The 13798-nt window shown below is 40.1% G+C and overlaps 1 protein-coding gene across 1 annotated transcript in view; it reads left to right on the top strand.

Moving 5' to 3' along the window:
• Nucleotides 1-13430, top strand: part of USP3 (ubiquitin specific peptidase 3) — a 100430-nt gene extending 87000 nt beyond the window's left edge. The window contains exons 12-15 of the mRNA XM_059057750.2: nt 7304-7422; nt 8603-8716; nt 8876-8943; nt 10459-13430. Of these exons, the coding sequence (XP_058913733.1) occupies nt 7304-7422; nt 8603-8716; nt 8876-8943; nt 10459-10624 (467 nt within the window). The 3' untranslated portion in view covers nt 10625-13430. The remainder of the gene's footprint in view (nt 1-7303; nt 7423-8602; nt 8717-8875; nt 8944-10458) is intronic.
• The last annotated feature ends 368 nt before the right edge of the window (nt 13431-13798 follow it).

Below are 13798 nucleotides of genomic sequence, written 5' to 3'. Positions count from 1 at the left end.
TGTGCTCCGCAACGGGAGAGGCCACAACAGTGAGAGGCCCATGTACCACACACACACACAAAAAAGGTGATATCAAAAACGTAAAATGTGGGCAGGAGGAAAATGGAGCTTTAGAATGCGTTTGAACTTGTTATCAACTTAAAATAGACTGTTATAAATATAAGTTGTAAGTCTAAAATATAATACGTAAACCTCATGGTAACCACAAAGTAAAAACCTACAGTAAATACACAAAAGATAATGAGAAAGGAATTTAAGCATACCACTAAAGAAAATCATCAATCCACAGAGGAAGAGAGCAAGAGAAGAAAGGAACAGAGAGGAACTACAAAACAGCTAGAAAACAATTAACAAAATGGCAGTAGGTACACTACTTTAAATAGACTAAATTCTCCAATCAAGAGACAGAGCAGCTGAATGGGTTAAAAAAACAAGACCCATCTATATGCTGCCTACAAGAGACTCACTGCAGATATAAGGACACACAGAGTGAAAGTAGAGGGATGGAAAAATATATTCCATGCAAATGGAAACCAAAACAAACCTAGGATAGGTATGTCAGACAAAATGGATTTTAAAACAAAGACTAATAAGACACAAAGATGGGCATTATATAATGATAAAGGGGTCAATACAACAAGAGGATGTAACGTTTGTAAATATTTTGGCACCCAATATAGGAGCACCTAACTATATAAAGCAAATATTAACCAACTTAAAGTGAGAAATAGACAGCAATACAATAAATAGTGGGGACTTTAATGCCCCAATTACATCAATGCATAGATCACCCAGACAGAAAATCCGTAAGGAAACACTGGCCTTAAATGGCACATTAGATCAGATAGACTTAACAGATATATACACAACATTCCATACAAAAGCAACAGTATACACATTCTTCTCAAGTGCACATGGAATATTCCCCAGGTAGATCATATGTAAGGCCACAAAACAAGTCTTTTTTTTTGGTCATACAGTGTGGCTCATGGGATCTTAGTTCCCAGACCAGGGATTGAACCTGGGTCCTTGGCAGTGAAAGCATGGAGTCCTAACCACTGGACCACTAGGTAATTCCCAAAACAAGTCTTAATAATTTTAAGAAGACTGAAATCATATCAAACATCTTTCCCAGCCATGATGGTATGAAAGTAGAAGTCAACTACAAGAAGAAACTTAGAAAAATGACAAACGTGGAGATGAAAACAACTTGCTACTGAACAATCAGTAGGTCAAAGAAGAAATCAAAAGAGAAATCAAACAGTACCTTCAGACAAACGTAAAGGGAAATACAACATACCAAACTTATGTGACACAGCAAAGGCAGTTGTAAGAGGGAAGTTCACAGCAATAAATGCTTACCTCAAGAAACAAGAAAAACCTCAAATAAAGAACCGAACTTTACACCTCAAGGAACTAGAAAAAGAACAAATGATATCCAAAGTTACTAAAAGGAAGGAAATAACAAAGATCAGAGCAGAAATAAATGAATTAGAGACAAAAAAGACGACAGAAAAGATCAATAAATCTAAGAGCTGATTCTCTGAAAAGATAAACTAAGTTGCCAAATCTTTTGTTATGATTTACCAAGCAAAAAAGAGAGGACTGGGAATTCCCTGGCAGTCCAGTGGTTGGGATTTTGTGCTTCCACTGCAGGGGGCCTTGTTCAATCCCTGGCTGGGGAACTAAGATCCCACATGCCACGTGGCATGGCCAAATAAATAAGTAAAAGCACATATTAAAAACTATTTTAAAAAAGGACTCAAATAGATAAAATCAGAAGTGAAAGAGGAAACATTACAACTGATACCACAGATATACAAAGGATCATAAGAGGCTACTAGGAACAATTATATGCCAACAAATTGGACAATATAGAAGAAATGGATAAATTCCTAGAAACATACAACCTACCAAGACTGAATCATGAAGAAATAGGAAATGTGAACAGACTGATTACTAGTAAGGAAATTGAACCAATAATCAAAGCCTCCCAACAAACAGTAGTCCAGGACCAGACAGCTTCACTGGTGAATGCAACCAAACATTCAAAGAAGAATACAATCCTTCTCAAACTTCCAATAAACAGAAGAGGAGGGAACACTTCCGAACTCATAAGGCCAGCATTACCTGATACCAAAGTCAGACAAGGACACCACAAAAAAAGGAAGTTACAGGCCAGTATAGCTGATGAATATACACACAGAAAACCTCAAAAAAATATTAGCACACCCAATTCAACAATACATTAAAAGGATCATATACCAATGATTAAGTAGGATTTATTTCAGGTTTGCAAGGATGGTTCAACATCTGCAAAGTCGATCAATGTGTTATACCACATTTACAAAAACAAAGGAGAAAAATCATATGATCATCTCTATACATGCAGAAAAAGATTTGAGAAAACTCAACATCCATTTACGCTAAAAACTCTCAAAGTGGGTATAGAGGGAATACACCTCAACATAATAAAGGCCATATATGTCAGGTCCACAGCTAACATCATACTCAATGGTGAAAAGCTGAAATCTTTTCTTCTGATATCAGGAACAAGACAAGAATGCCCACTTATGTCACTTTTATTCAACACAGTATTGGAAGACCTAGCCAGAGCAGTTAGGCAAGAAAAAGAAATAAGGGCATTCAAATCAGAAAGGAAGATGTGAAACTGTCACTATTTGCAGATGACATATTATATATAGAAAATGCCAAAGACTCCACCAAGATACTGTTAGAATTAAATAAATTCAGTAAAGTTGCAGGATAGAAAATGAACATACAAAAACCCGTTGCATTTCTATATGTTAATAACGAACTATCAGAAAGAGAAATTAAGAAAAAAATACCATTTACAACCACATCAAAAAGAATACTTAGAAAGAAATCCAACCAAGGATGTAAAAGACGTGTACTGGCATATACATCATTGATATTATGTATAAAATAGACAAGTGATGGGAACATACTGTATAGCACAGGGAACTCTACCTAATGCACTGTGGTAACCTAAATGGGAGGGACGTCCAAAAGGGAGGGGATATCTGCATGTGTATGGCTGATTCATTTTGTTGTGCAGTGGAGGCTAACACAACATTGTAAAGCAACCATACTCCAATAAAAATTAATTAAAATAAAAGACATGTACTTGGAAAACTACAAGACAGTGACAGAAGAAATTGAAGATGACACGAACAGATGGAGAGATATACTGTGCTCACAGATTGGAAGAATCAATGGTTAAAATGACCATAATACCCAAGACAATCTACAGATTCAGTACAATCCCTACGAAAATACCAATGTCATTATTCACAGAACTAGAATAAATAATTCTAAAATTTGTATGGAATCACAAATGACCCCAAACAGCCAAAGCAATCTAGAGAAAAAAAGAACAAAGCTGGAAATATTATGCTCCCTGATTTCAAACTATACTACAAAGTTACAGTCATCAAAACAGTATGGTATTGGCACAAACACAGACACATAGATCAATGGAACAGAATAGAGAACCCAGAAATAAACCATGCATACATGGTCAGTTAATTTGACAAAGGAGCCAAGAATATGCAATGGGGAAAGGACTGGACCATCTCTTCAATAAACGGTGTTTGGAAAACCAGACAGCCATATGTAAAAGAATGAAACTGGACCACTATGTTACACACAGATTAACTCAAAATGGATTAAAGAATTGAACGTAAGACCTGAAACCCTAAAATCTCTAGAAGAAAACATACACAGTAAGTTCCTTGACCTCAGTCTTGGTGAAGATTTTCTGGATCTGACTCCAAAAGCAAAGGCAACAAAAACAAACAAGTGGGACTACATTAAAGTAAAAAGCTTCTGCACAGCAAAGGAAATCATCAACAAAATGAAAAAGCAACCTACTGAATTTGCATCATATATCTGATAAGGGGTTAATATCCAAAATATGTAAAACACTTGCACAACTCAATAGCAGAAAAAAACAATCTGATTGCAGTCGACCCTTGAGCAATGAGGCAGTTAGTCCATGTATAATTTATAGTCAGCCCTTCATGTCCACAGTTCTTCTGCATCCATGGATTCAACCAACCACAGACCATGTAGTACTGTAGTATTTACTACTAAAAAATATCTGTATGAGTGGACCTGCATTGTTCAAGAGTCAGCTGAAGGGGCTTCCCTGGTGGCACAGTGGTTACGAATCCACCTGCCAATGCAGGGGACAAAGGTTTGAGCCCTGGTCCGGGAAGATTCCACATGCCACGAAGCAGCTAAGCCCATGCACCACAACTACTGAGCCTGCGTTCTAGAGCCCATGAGCCACAACTGCTGAGCCCACATGCCACAACTAGTGAAGCCCATGCACCTATAGCCTGTGCTCTGCAACTGCAATGAGAAGACACTGCAATGAGAAGCCCACTCAACGCAATGAAGAGTAGCCCCCGCTCGCCGCAACTAGAGAAAGCCCGCACACAGCAACGAAGACCCAGTGCAGCCAAAAATAAATAAATAAAATAATAAATTTTTTTAAAAAAGAGTCAGCTGAAGGAATGGACAGAAGATCCGAATAGACATTTTTCCAAGAAGACATACAGAGGGCCAACAGGTATATGAAAAGATGCTCAACATCATTATCAGGGAAATAAAAATCAAATCCACAATGAAATACCACCTCACACCTGTAAGAATGGCTGTCATCAAGAAGACAACAAATAACAAGTGTTGAGGAGGATGTAGAGAAAAGGGAACCCTCATACACTGTTAGTGGGATTGTAAATTGGTGCAGCCACTATGGAAAACAGTATGGAGGTTCCTTAAAAAATTAAAAATAGAATTACCATATGATCCAGCAATTCCACTTCTGGGTATTTATCCAAAGAAAACAAAAACACTAATTTCAAAAGATATATGCACCCTCATGTTCATTGCAGCATTATTTACAATAGCCGAGATATGGAAACAACCTAAGTGTCCACTGATGGGAGAATGGGTAAAGAAAATGTGATACATACACACGTACACACACACACACACACACACACACACACATACACACACACACACACTCACTGACTCACATGCACAATGGAATATAATTCAGCCCTTAGAAAGAATGAAATCTCGGGACTGCCCTGGTGGCACAGTGGTTATGAATCCACCTGCCAATGTAGGGGACATGGGGTTCGATCCCTGGTCCGGGAAGATCCCACATGCTGCAAAGGAGCTAAGCCTGTGTACCACAACTACTGGGCCTGTGCTCTAGAGCCTGAGAGCCACAACTACTGAGCCCAGGTGCTGCAACTACTGAAGCCTGCACGCCTAGAGCCCGTGCTCCACAAAAGAAGCCACCACAATGAGAAACCCGTGCACCACAATGAAGAGTAGCCTCTGCTCGCTCCAACTAGAGAAGAGTCCGCGTGCAGCAACGAAGACCGATGCAGCCAAAAAGAAAAAAAAAAAAAAAAAAATGAAGTCTTGCCATTTGGGACAACATGGATGGATCTTGAGGGCATTGTGCTAAGTGAAATAAGTCAGGCAGAGAAAGACAAATACCATATGATCTCACTTATGTATGGAATCTAAAAAACAAAAGCTCATAAAGAGAACAGATTGATGGGTGCCAGAACTGGGGTGGAGGGTGGGTAAAATGGGTGAAGGGGGTCAAAAGGTACAAACTTGCACTTGCACTTATAAAGTCACAGGGATGTAATATATAGCATGCTAACTATAGTTTATACTGTATTGCATATTTGGAAGTCACTAAGAGGGTAAATCTTAAAAGTCCTCATCAGAAGAAAAAAATTTGAAACATATACAGTGACTAAAGGTAACTAGATTTATTGTGATCATTTTACAATATATACAACTATTGAATCATTATATTATACACCTGAAGCTAATATATGTTATGCTTTAAAAGGTATGCTTAAAAAAAGAAGAGAGTACATGGGCCTCTGGCTACGTGCTGGCCTGTGTAGCACCCGGCCCACATCTAATCCCTGCTAGGCCTTGCCCCACTAACTCCCCTGAATGGGCTCTTTCTCACACTCTCTCTAGTGCCAAGGCTGACTATGACTTGAACACTCTGAGCACAGCGAGAGTGTTGCCTTTCCTTATACGCTAGGTTTGTGCTTGCGACCCAACTTCTCAAACCAAACAGTATATTGTTTAAAGATGCATAAATGTATATATATGGAATATAAAGACAAGCCAAGAAATGATTAAACGGAGGTCAGGATAATGACTGCTTCTGGGGTTGGGGGAGGGTTGACTGGGATGAGGCACTCAGGGGGCTCTTAACAGGGCTGCTGCACAGGCTGCCCCCCTGAACCGCTCTAGGGGCTGCCATTCACATAAAGTCTGGCTCCGCAAGTACTAGAGAGAGTCCATTTCCTTACTGGAGTGGTGAGTACATAAGCATTCATATTTTTCTCTAAAAATACACATTTATTCTCACAGAACAATATGTACATTTCATTGATACATGGACTTCTGAATATATTACTAATTTTGCCAAGATTTGGCAAACTTTTTCTATAAAGGGCCAGATGGTAATGCTTTTAGGCTTTACAGCAAATCAGTTCTGCTGTTGTAGTGTAAAAGCGGCCACAGAGTATATAAATGAGTGGGTGTGGTTATGTTCCAAATTTTATTTACAAAACCAGGTGGCTGGATTTGGCTTGGGGCCAAAGTTTACCAAATGCCATATTACACAGTTAAATCTTTAAAAGAAAAATAGATAGCTGTGGTTTATCTAGGGGATTCTGAGTAGTGTGTGAAGCAAAGGATTCACTGGAGATATAACAGGAAGGTCAATAATGCAGCCTTCTGTAATGTATGTTTATTAAGTTATGACTGAAAATGTTTGAGGTAAACTTGACATTTTTATGAACTTGGGGCTTTGTCCTTTGTTATGTAAGATACTGAGAGAAAATTGCTCTTTGAACCTTGATTTCATTAGGGAACCATTTTTATCAGAATTATCCAGATTAATTCTTTTACTAATAATAGTAAACCCAACTACAGTAATACCATCTATCATGAATTGATCATCATCAGATTATTAGACATGATGCCAGGCACATTATACATGTTATTTCTCTTCCTCACCAGTCCTTCAATGTAGACTTTTTTTTTTGGTCTCCATTTTGCAACTGAGAAAGGCTGACTCTTCTAAGGTCATATAGCTAATAAAGCTGAGATCTGAACCTGAGTTGTTCAGCTTCGAAGTTCATAATCTTTTCTTCCTACAGTACACTGCCTCTATAAAAGACATCCTGTTTTAATGCTGCCAAAATCAATTTGGTTCTAGATTGTCTTCGCAGTTTTACTGACTTAGAAGAACTTGATGAGACAGAGTTATATATGTGCCACAAGTGCAAGAAGAAACAAAAGTCCACTAAAAAGTTTTGGATTCAGAAACTACCCAAGGTAAGTGTTGAGTTTCAAATTATAATGCAGTTTTGAGGGAAAAAATGCTTATGACTGACTGGAAGACAAATTATTTTTCTAACTTTATACTTATATAATTGTTCTGCATTTGGTCTCTAAGGTTTTCAGTAAAACTAAATACACCCTTTAAGAATTCATAAGTAAATGTGTGCTAATCACTATTTACAATGTGTGGAGGTTTCTTTTTTCCCCACCACACCACTAAAAAGCACTTCTCTGACACCATGGGTGTCCTACAATTGAACTCAATTCTGACACTATCTACCCAGAGATAGCATCAGATTCCACAGGGTAAGGGCTCAGTCCCACAAGATCACCCTCCACATCAGACACCAATCACAAGCCCAGGTTGTTACTTTGTGCATTATGCTTCTCAACTACAAACTACAGATAGAGGGTTCCTATGACCCTTTCCCTGGACTTCAGACACCAGTCGCAAGTCCACATTGTTACCCCTACTTGTGACCGACTAGTTATAAATCAGAGGTTCCCATGACCCCCTCCTTGGGTTCTATTAATTTGCTAGAGCAGCTCACAGAACGCAGGAAACCCGTTTGCTCACTAGATTACCAATTTATGGCAAAGGATGTTAAAGGATACAAATCAACAACCAGATGAAGAGATACAAAGGGCAAAGTCCTGAACAAAGGAGCTTCTGTCCTCATGGAGTTTGGGGCCCTGCATGGTGGCACGTGGAAGAGCTCTGGTTCCCCAACGTAGAAGCTCTCCAAACTCTGTCCTTTAGGCTGACTGATTAAATCACTGGCCACTGCTGATCATTCAAACTCCAGTCCCTCTCCCCTCTTGGGGGTCAGGGGGGTTGGGACTGAAACTTCCAACTCTCTCATCTCTTGATTGGCTCTCTTGGCAACAAGCGCCCATACCTCATTAACATAAAAAGACACCTTCATGGCTCTCCTCACTTAGAAAATTTCAAGGCTTTTAGAAGCTCTGTACCAGGAAAGGAGACAAAGACTAAAAATATACTGTTATAAATCACAGTACCACAATAAGGTATTCACGGAAGAAACTAATATCAAGAATCAAAAGAAAAACTGGTAGGCCACCTAAAATATTATTTAAGAGACATCAGTACCAAGTAGCTAATTTTGATTGAAAGGTAAATTGTTTATAATTTTTGTCTTTATCTCTCATCCAGGTGCTATGCTTACATTTGAAAAGATTTCATTGGACAGCATATTTAAGAAACAAAGTTGATACATATGTAGAATTTCCCCTGAGAGGCCTAGACATGAAATGCTACTTACTAGAGGTAAGGTAATTACCTTTGTTAGCCTGGTGAAAAGATGGCTCTTCAGTAAAATTACGTCTTCACAAAGAGAGGGTAGAGGTCACTGAGGTAGGGAGATGCTGATGTCATTGACCACTGCTCCTAACTCAGTCCTGGGATACCTTCTCCCTTGTTCTGTAGCCTGAGAACAGCGGCCCGGAGAACTGCCTCTATGACCTTGCTGCTGTGGTGGTGCACCATGGTTCCGGGTGAGTATGCAAGCGGGCTTCTCAGGGCTCAGAATACAGAGTGAAGACCCACATTTTTTTTTTTTTTTTTTTTAGTACGCGGGCCTCTTACTGTTGTGGCCTCTCCCGTTGCGGAGCACAGGCTCCGGACGCGCAGGCTCAGCGGCCATGGCTCACGGGCCCAGCCGCTCCACGGCATGTGGGATCTTCCCGGACCGGGGCACGAACCCGTGTCCCCTGCATCGGCAGGCGGATTCTCAATCACTGCGCCACCAGGGAAGCCCAAGACCCACAATTTTGTACCACTCCCGAAAACTCTCCCCAGACTCCCTATACAGTAGATTCAGATTCATTAAAGTGGGTGAAGTAGAACTTTCCTTCAACCTTCGTGGGAAAGAATATTCCTGAGGATGTTGCAAAGCATGAAGAGAAGGCGCATGAAACCAAAATGGAGAAGGGTTCATTTGAGCCCAGCATTCGGAACCAGTCTATTGTCCACAAAATCCTGAGTAGTCTTTACTCCAAAGCTGTTGATTTCCTTGGCCAATTGATATTTAAATGGGGGGAAGTAGGGGATTATTTAGAACAACTTTACTTCATGTCATCTACTTTAAAGGTGCATTTCTTATTTTGTTAAATGACATTCTCGATTACTTTTTCCCCCTGAAAGTTTGTATTAGGGGTATATACCTTATTTCTGGTCTGCTTGAGAATGGCAGTATTACCTTCAGACTTGGCAAACCGCTATCCGTGTTGAAAATCCTTTTCCCTCTGAACTTTGTAAACATTGCTCCACTGACTTCACCATTCATAGTTATAAATGACAAGTCCACTAAGTGTCTGATTCTCATTTGTTTTTTTCTTTGGACTTAAGAAATTACATGTGTTTCTCTTTGGTAGTTGACAGGGGCACTCTTAGTCTGATGTCTTCAGCTCATGGAAATGTTGTAATAAGGTTTTTCTAGCAGTTTATGAAGGTCTCTATTCTATCTACAGGCTTTCTCCTACCCGGGAGGACTGACTCTGGGGCTCCATGTGTGAGTGGGTGGGTCATGCTGAGAGAGAAAAGCCTTTGATGGCCAGAGTAGGAGGGAAAGTGCTTCCCTGGAGGCAGATTTCTGTCTTATGCTCAGGTTTCTTCTAAGACTTTGATAGGAAATCTGGTCCTCAGTTTTCCACGTTTCCATAGGCTTTGACCTCTTCTTGTTAGGTTGAGAGCTCCTTCACTGTTTGGTTTCTCTGTTAATCCAGTACCATATAAACACTGCTGTGTGTGTCCTAAAAAATCCTCAATTTCTGGTCAGTCCATGGCACTCTTCCCTGTTTTCCAGTGTCATTTCAATGAGTTTTCAATGAGTTTTGAGAAGATAAGCACATGAGCCCAAGCAACCATCTTAAATTACAAGCCTCTAGGATTTATTCTCTAATTACAGTACTTATTAAAATTTATTGTCTACCTAGTAATTTATATGGTTGCATAGATTCTTTTGTGATTTCTGTAGTCTTTTTCTTTGATCATTTGACCTTTCCTTACAGGGTCGGTTCTGGACATTACACAGCATATGCAACTCATGAAGGTCGCTGGTTCCATTTCAATGACAGTACTGTAACACTGACTGATGAAGACACCGTTGTGAAGGCCAAGGCCTACATCCTTTTTTATGTGGAACGCCAGGCCAAAGCTGGGTCGGAAAAACTTTAATACCTCCTCCAAATCATTATTCGTCAACTATACCGGACAAACATTTCCAATTTTCCATAAATACTTGATCCAAGATTTAACTTCATTATGCACTTTTCAGTTTCCTATTTTGGGTTTAGTTTTATTTTGTCAATGGTAGTGACTTACTGAACATGGGCACCAACTAATTTTTTTTTTTTAGTTCTACCAGAAAACCTCAGCAGATATTTTGATTTGCTGCTTTAGTTGTAATAATTCAGTTTTTATATGTAGTTTCAAGAACTTAGTTCTATTTGACTTTTTTATATTAATGTTCAGGTCTCACTTTGAGGCACATTTACATCAATGCATTGTTACTCTCACATGCTGAAAGGAAGAGATGTTCCTGATCGTGAAGAGCAACGTAACCACCTGCTTGCTGCCTTCTCACAGCTGTTAACGGAGATCAGGTTGGCTCAAAATCAAGGATCATGTGTACACGTAATTTGTGGCCCACAAGATTTCAGTGACTGCTCAGTAATCATTCTTTTTGCTTGTAAAAGATAACTGAAAGGGCATCATTAAGTAGACCAGGTAATTGCTGCTCTTCGTATCTCTCAAAGCTGCTGTTTATCAGCACTAACTAAATTTGTTGGTTCAGTTGTAACTATATTGCAAATTCAAGAATTACTTTTTTTTTGGTTTTGGGGTATTTTCATAGAGATAGGGGTACTGAAAACTCCCGGTAAGGCCAAATACACTTAAGTGTTTAAAAAATTCCATGACTCGGCTACATGTTATCCAGGTGTTATTTATCCACTGCCATGAAACCGTAGCTTCTGTTCACCTTTTTGAGTCAGCACCTAATTCCCCGTTAGTTGTAGCACTGGGATTAACTGCATGTCCGCTGTAGTCTTACTTACTTGGTCACCTGAGGTTGAGATGCTACCCTCCAGAGTTGATTCTGACCATTACCTAAACGTCGGGTAATACTGTGGGGTCTGCTTCCACAGAAGGAAACTAAAGTCTTTACTAGTCTAAGTTTTAACAGTTCTCATTGGCCTATCCTCATAGCAGAGCAATTGAAAATATTTTCACTTTGAATAGTGGAGTTTCTATTCTTGAGGTTAGTAGTCTGTTTTAAAATTTTCAAGAAAAATAGGCACCAGCACTATTTAGATTTAACTCAAACTGAAATCTGGAACCAGAATCCCATCTAATAAAGGTAACTGTGCTTTCTGCAAGTGCTCCAAGCCAGCCTGTGGATCTTGGGGTGCTGGTGGCATGATGTGCAAATTAGTGAGAGAAAAGGAAGGAGCTCCAGCTAGGCCTGTGGGATAGGACCATGCACATTTTCATGTTCATTCCTTGTCCCAATCATTATTTTCCTCCCTTCTCAATTCTCCACAAGTTGTTACAAGGGGCAGAATGTACTTCCTGTTAAGCCAGCCAACCGGACTTTTTGCTATTCTTGTTTTTCTGTTAAAAGAAAAAAATAGTCCAGATAATTTAAGTGTATGAATGTAAAAGAAAGTTGGGTGGCTCTCCTCCTAGGTCGGATATTTGCAGTTGCAGATGTGCTCCATTTCCACTTTAACATTAACCGGATAAATCCCACATTTTCTCAGAGCAGAACACATCTGCTATATACTTTGACTAGGAGCAAATTACGTCTAAACTTGTACTGTCCAGCACAGCAGTCACTGGCCACATATGGTTAGTTAAATGTTAATTTTAATTAAAAATAAATTAAAAATTAAGTTCTCCAGTCACACTGGCCACATTTCAAATGCTCAGCAGCCACGCGTGGCACAGGACCACCCAGGTCTGGGACAGTTCCACCTGTGTGCAGAACCCTCTCAGACAGCGCTGGTCTGCACTTTCACTCCAGAGAAAAAAGCTCTGCCATCGTGTTTAAGTCTTACAACTTAGCAACAGAGGGCCCAGAATTAAGAGGGAAACATGTATTTAAAGCAGTTCACAATGTTCAATTACACAGGTCGAGCCATGTGAAATTCTATTTGACTGTTTTTGATCTACAAAAATGACAGTTCCACATAATTTGATCTACTGTATCAGTGCATTAACATCACATGTCATTGAACTTGAAACGTGTATCTCCCTTGATCTCGCTCCTATGAATCCAGGCTCTTTTGTTTAGAAGGTACACAGCTGTAACTTCTAACATTTGCACTTAAATCATTAGTCTCTGGACAGGCAGCAGTTAGAACTCAAGCAAGAGAGCCTCGGGCAGTGTTGATGGAGGAAAGTGGCCTTTATACCAAATGGAACTTACAACAGACTAGACTGCTTTGTTGGGGAAAGTGGTCCTCACACAGGCAACACTGTTGGCTTAGGAAATGAACACATCTCCTCTCTGAATTCTGTAGTGTTTTTATTTCTTGATTTTACTTCGGCAGACGTGTTTGAAGGATATCATGAAGGTTCTTTGGAAAAGTGATTGGATCCATGTGAACTGTGCACTTCAACACCAGTGATGTAAATGTGCCTATATCTGTATTTTGAAAATTTAACTGTGCAGCTTTATCACGCCTATTTCAAAAGCTGACTTCGTGCTCTTCGGGGCTCTTCCCTTGTGCCGTGTTGTCTCTAGCATGTTTGTGGCTTCTCACTCAGAGAGCAGTGCTGAGGCAGGGCCTCACGCCGAGTCACAGGGCTCCTTGGAACAAGAAAACTTTCTCAGAAGTCCTCCCACAGAGGTGGGTGACAGAAACAGTTTGTGGCAACACAAATCTCTCTCCATGGTGGAGAAACTTTTGCTTGTCCACTGTATTCTACTCAGTGTCTAGTGATGACAAATGTAATAGAATAAAACCAGTAAAGTATATGGGCCCTGGTTAAGTGTTAAATGTGTATCTCACCTGTGGAACCTGCTCAGCAGCTTGGTTTCTGGGGTTGGGGACATATTTATTTCTTAAAGCCAAACCTCTTCTTCATTGGTTCAGTGTATGTACATAAGTCTATTTAGATATACTTATCCCACTTCCACCTCCACTGTCCCCTAAACTTTCTCACATCCCCCCGGTTGCTGAAGTGGCTTCTCCACACAGGCCCTGGAGAAGCTCCTGAGCAAAGTCCGTTCCTGCATCCAGGGCATGGGTCCCAAGGGGTGAGCGTATGGCCGCAGGAAGGTGCCCACAGCACAGGAAGGGGTGGGCGTGGGTGGCGTCATGCTGTGGTCCAAGGTCTGTGCAT

This window comes from Kogia breviceps, chromosome 3 (genome assembly GCF_026419965.1).
Source record: "Kogia breviceps isolate mKogBre1 chromosome 3, mKogBre1 haplotype 1, whole genome shotgun sequence".
Taxonomy (NCBI): domain Eukaryota; kingdom Metazoa; phylum Chordata; class Mammalia; order Artiodactyla; family Physeteridae; genus Kogia; species Kogia breviceps.
The sequence above is the reverse complement of the archived record's forward strand: the minus strand, read 5'-3'. Positions and strand labels throughout refer to the sequence as shown.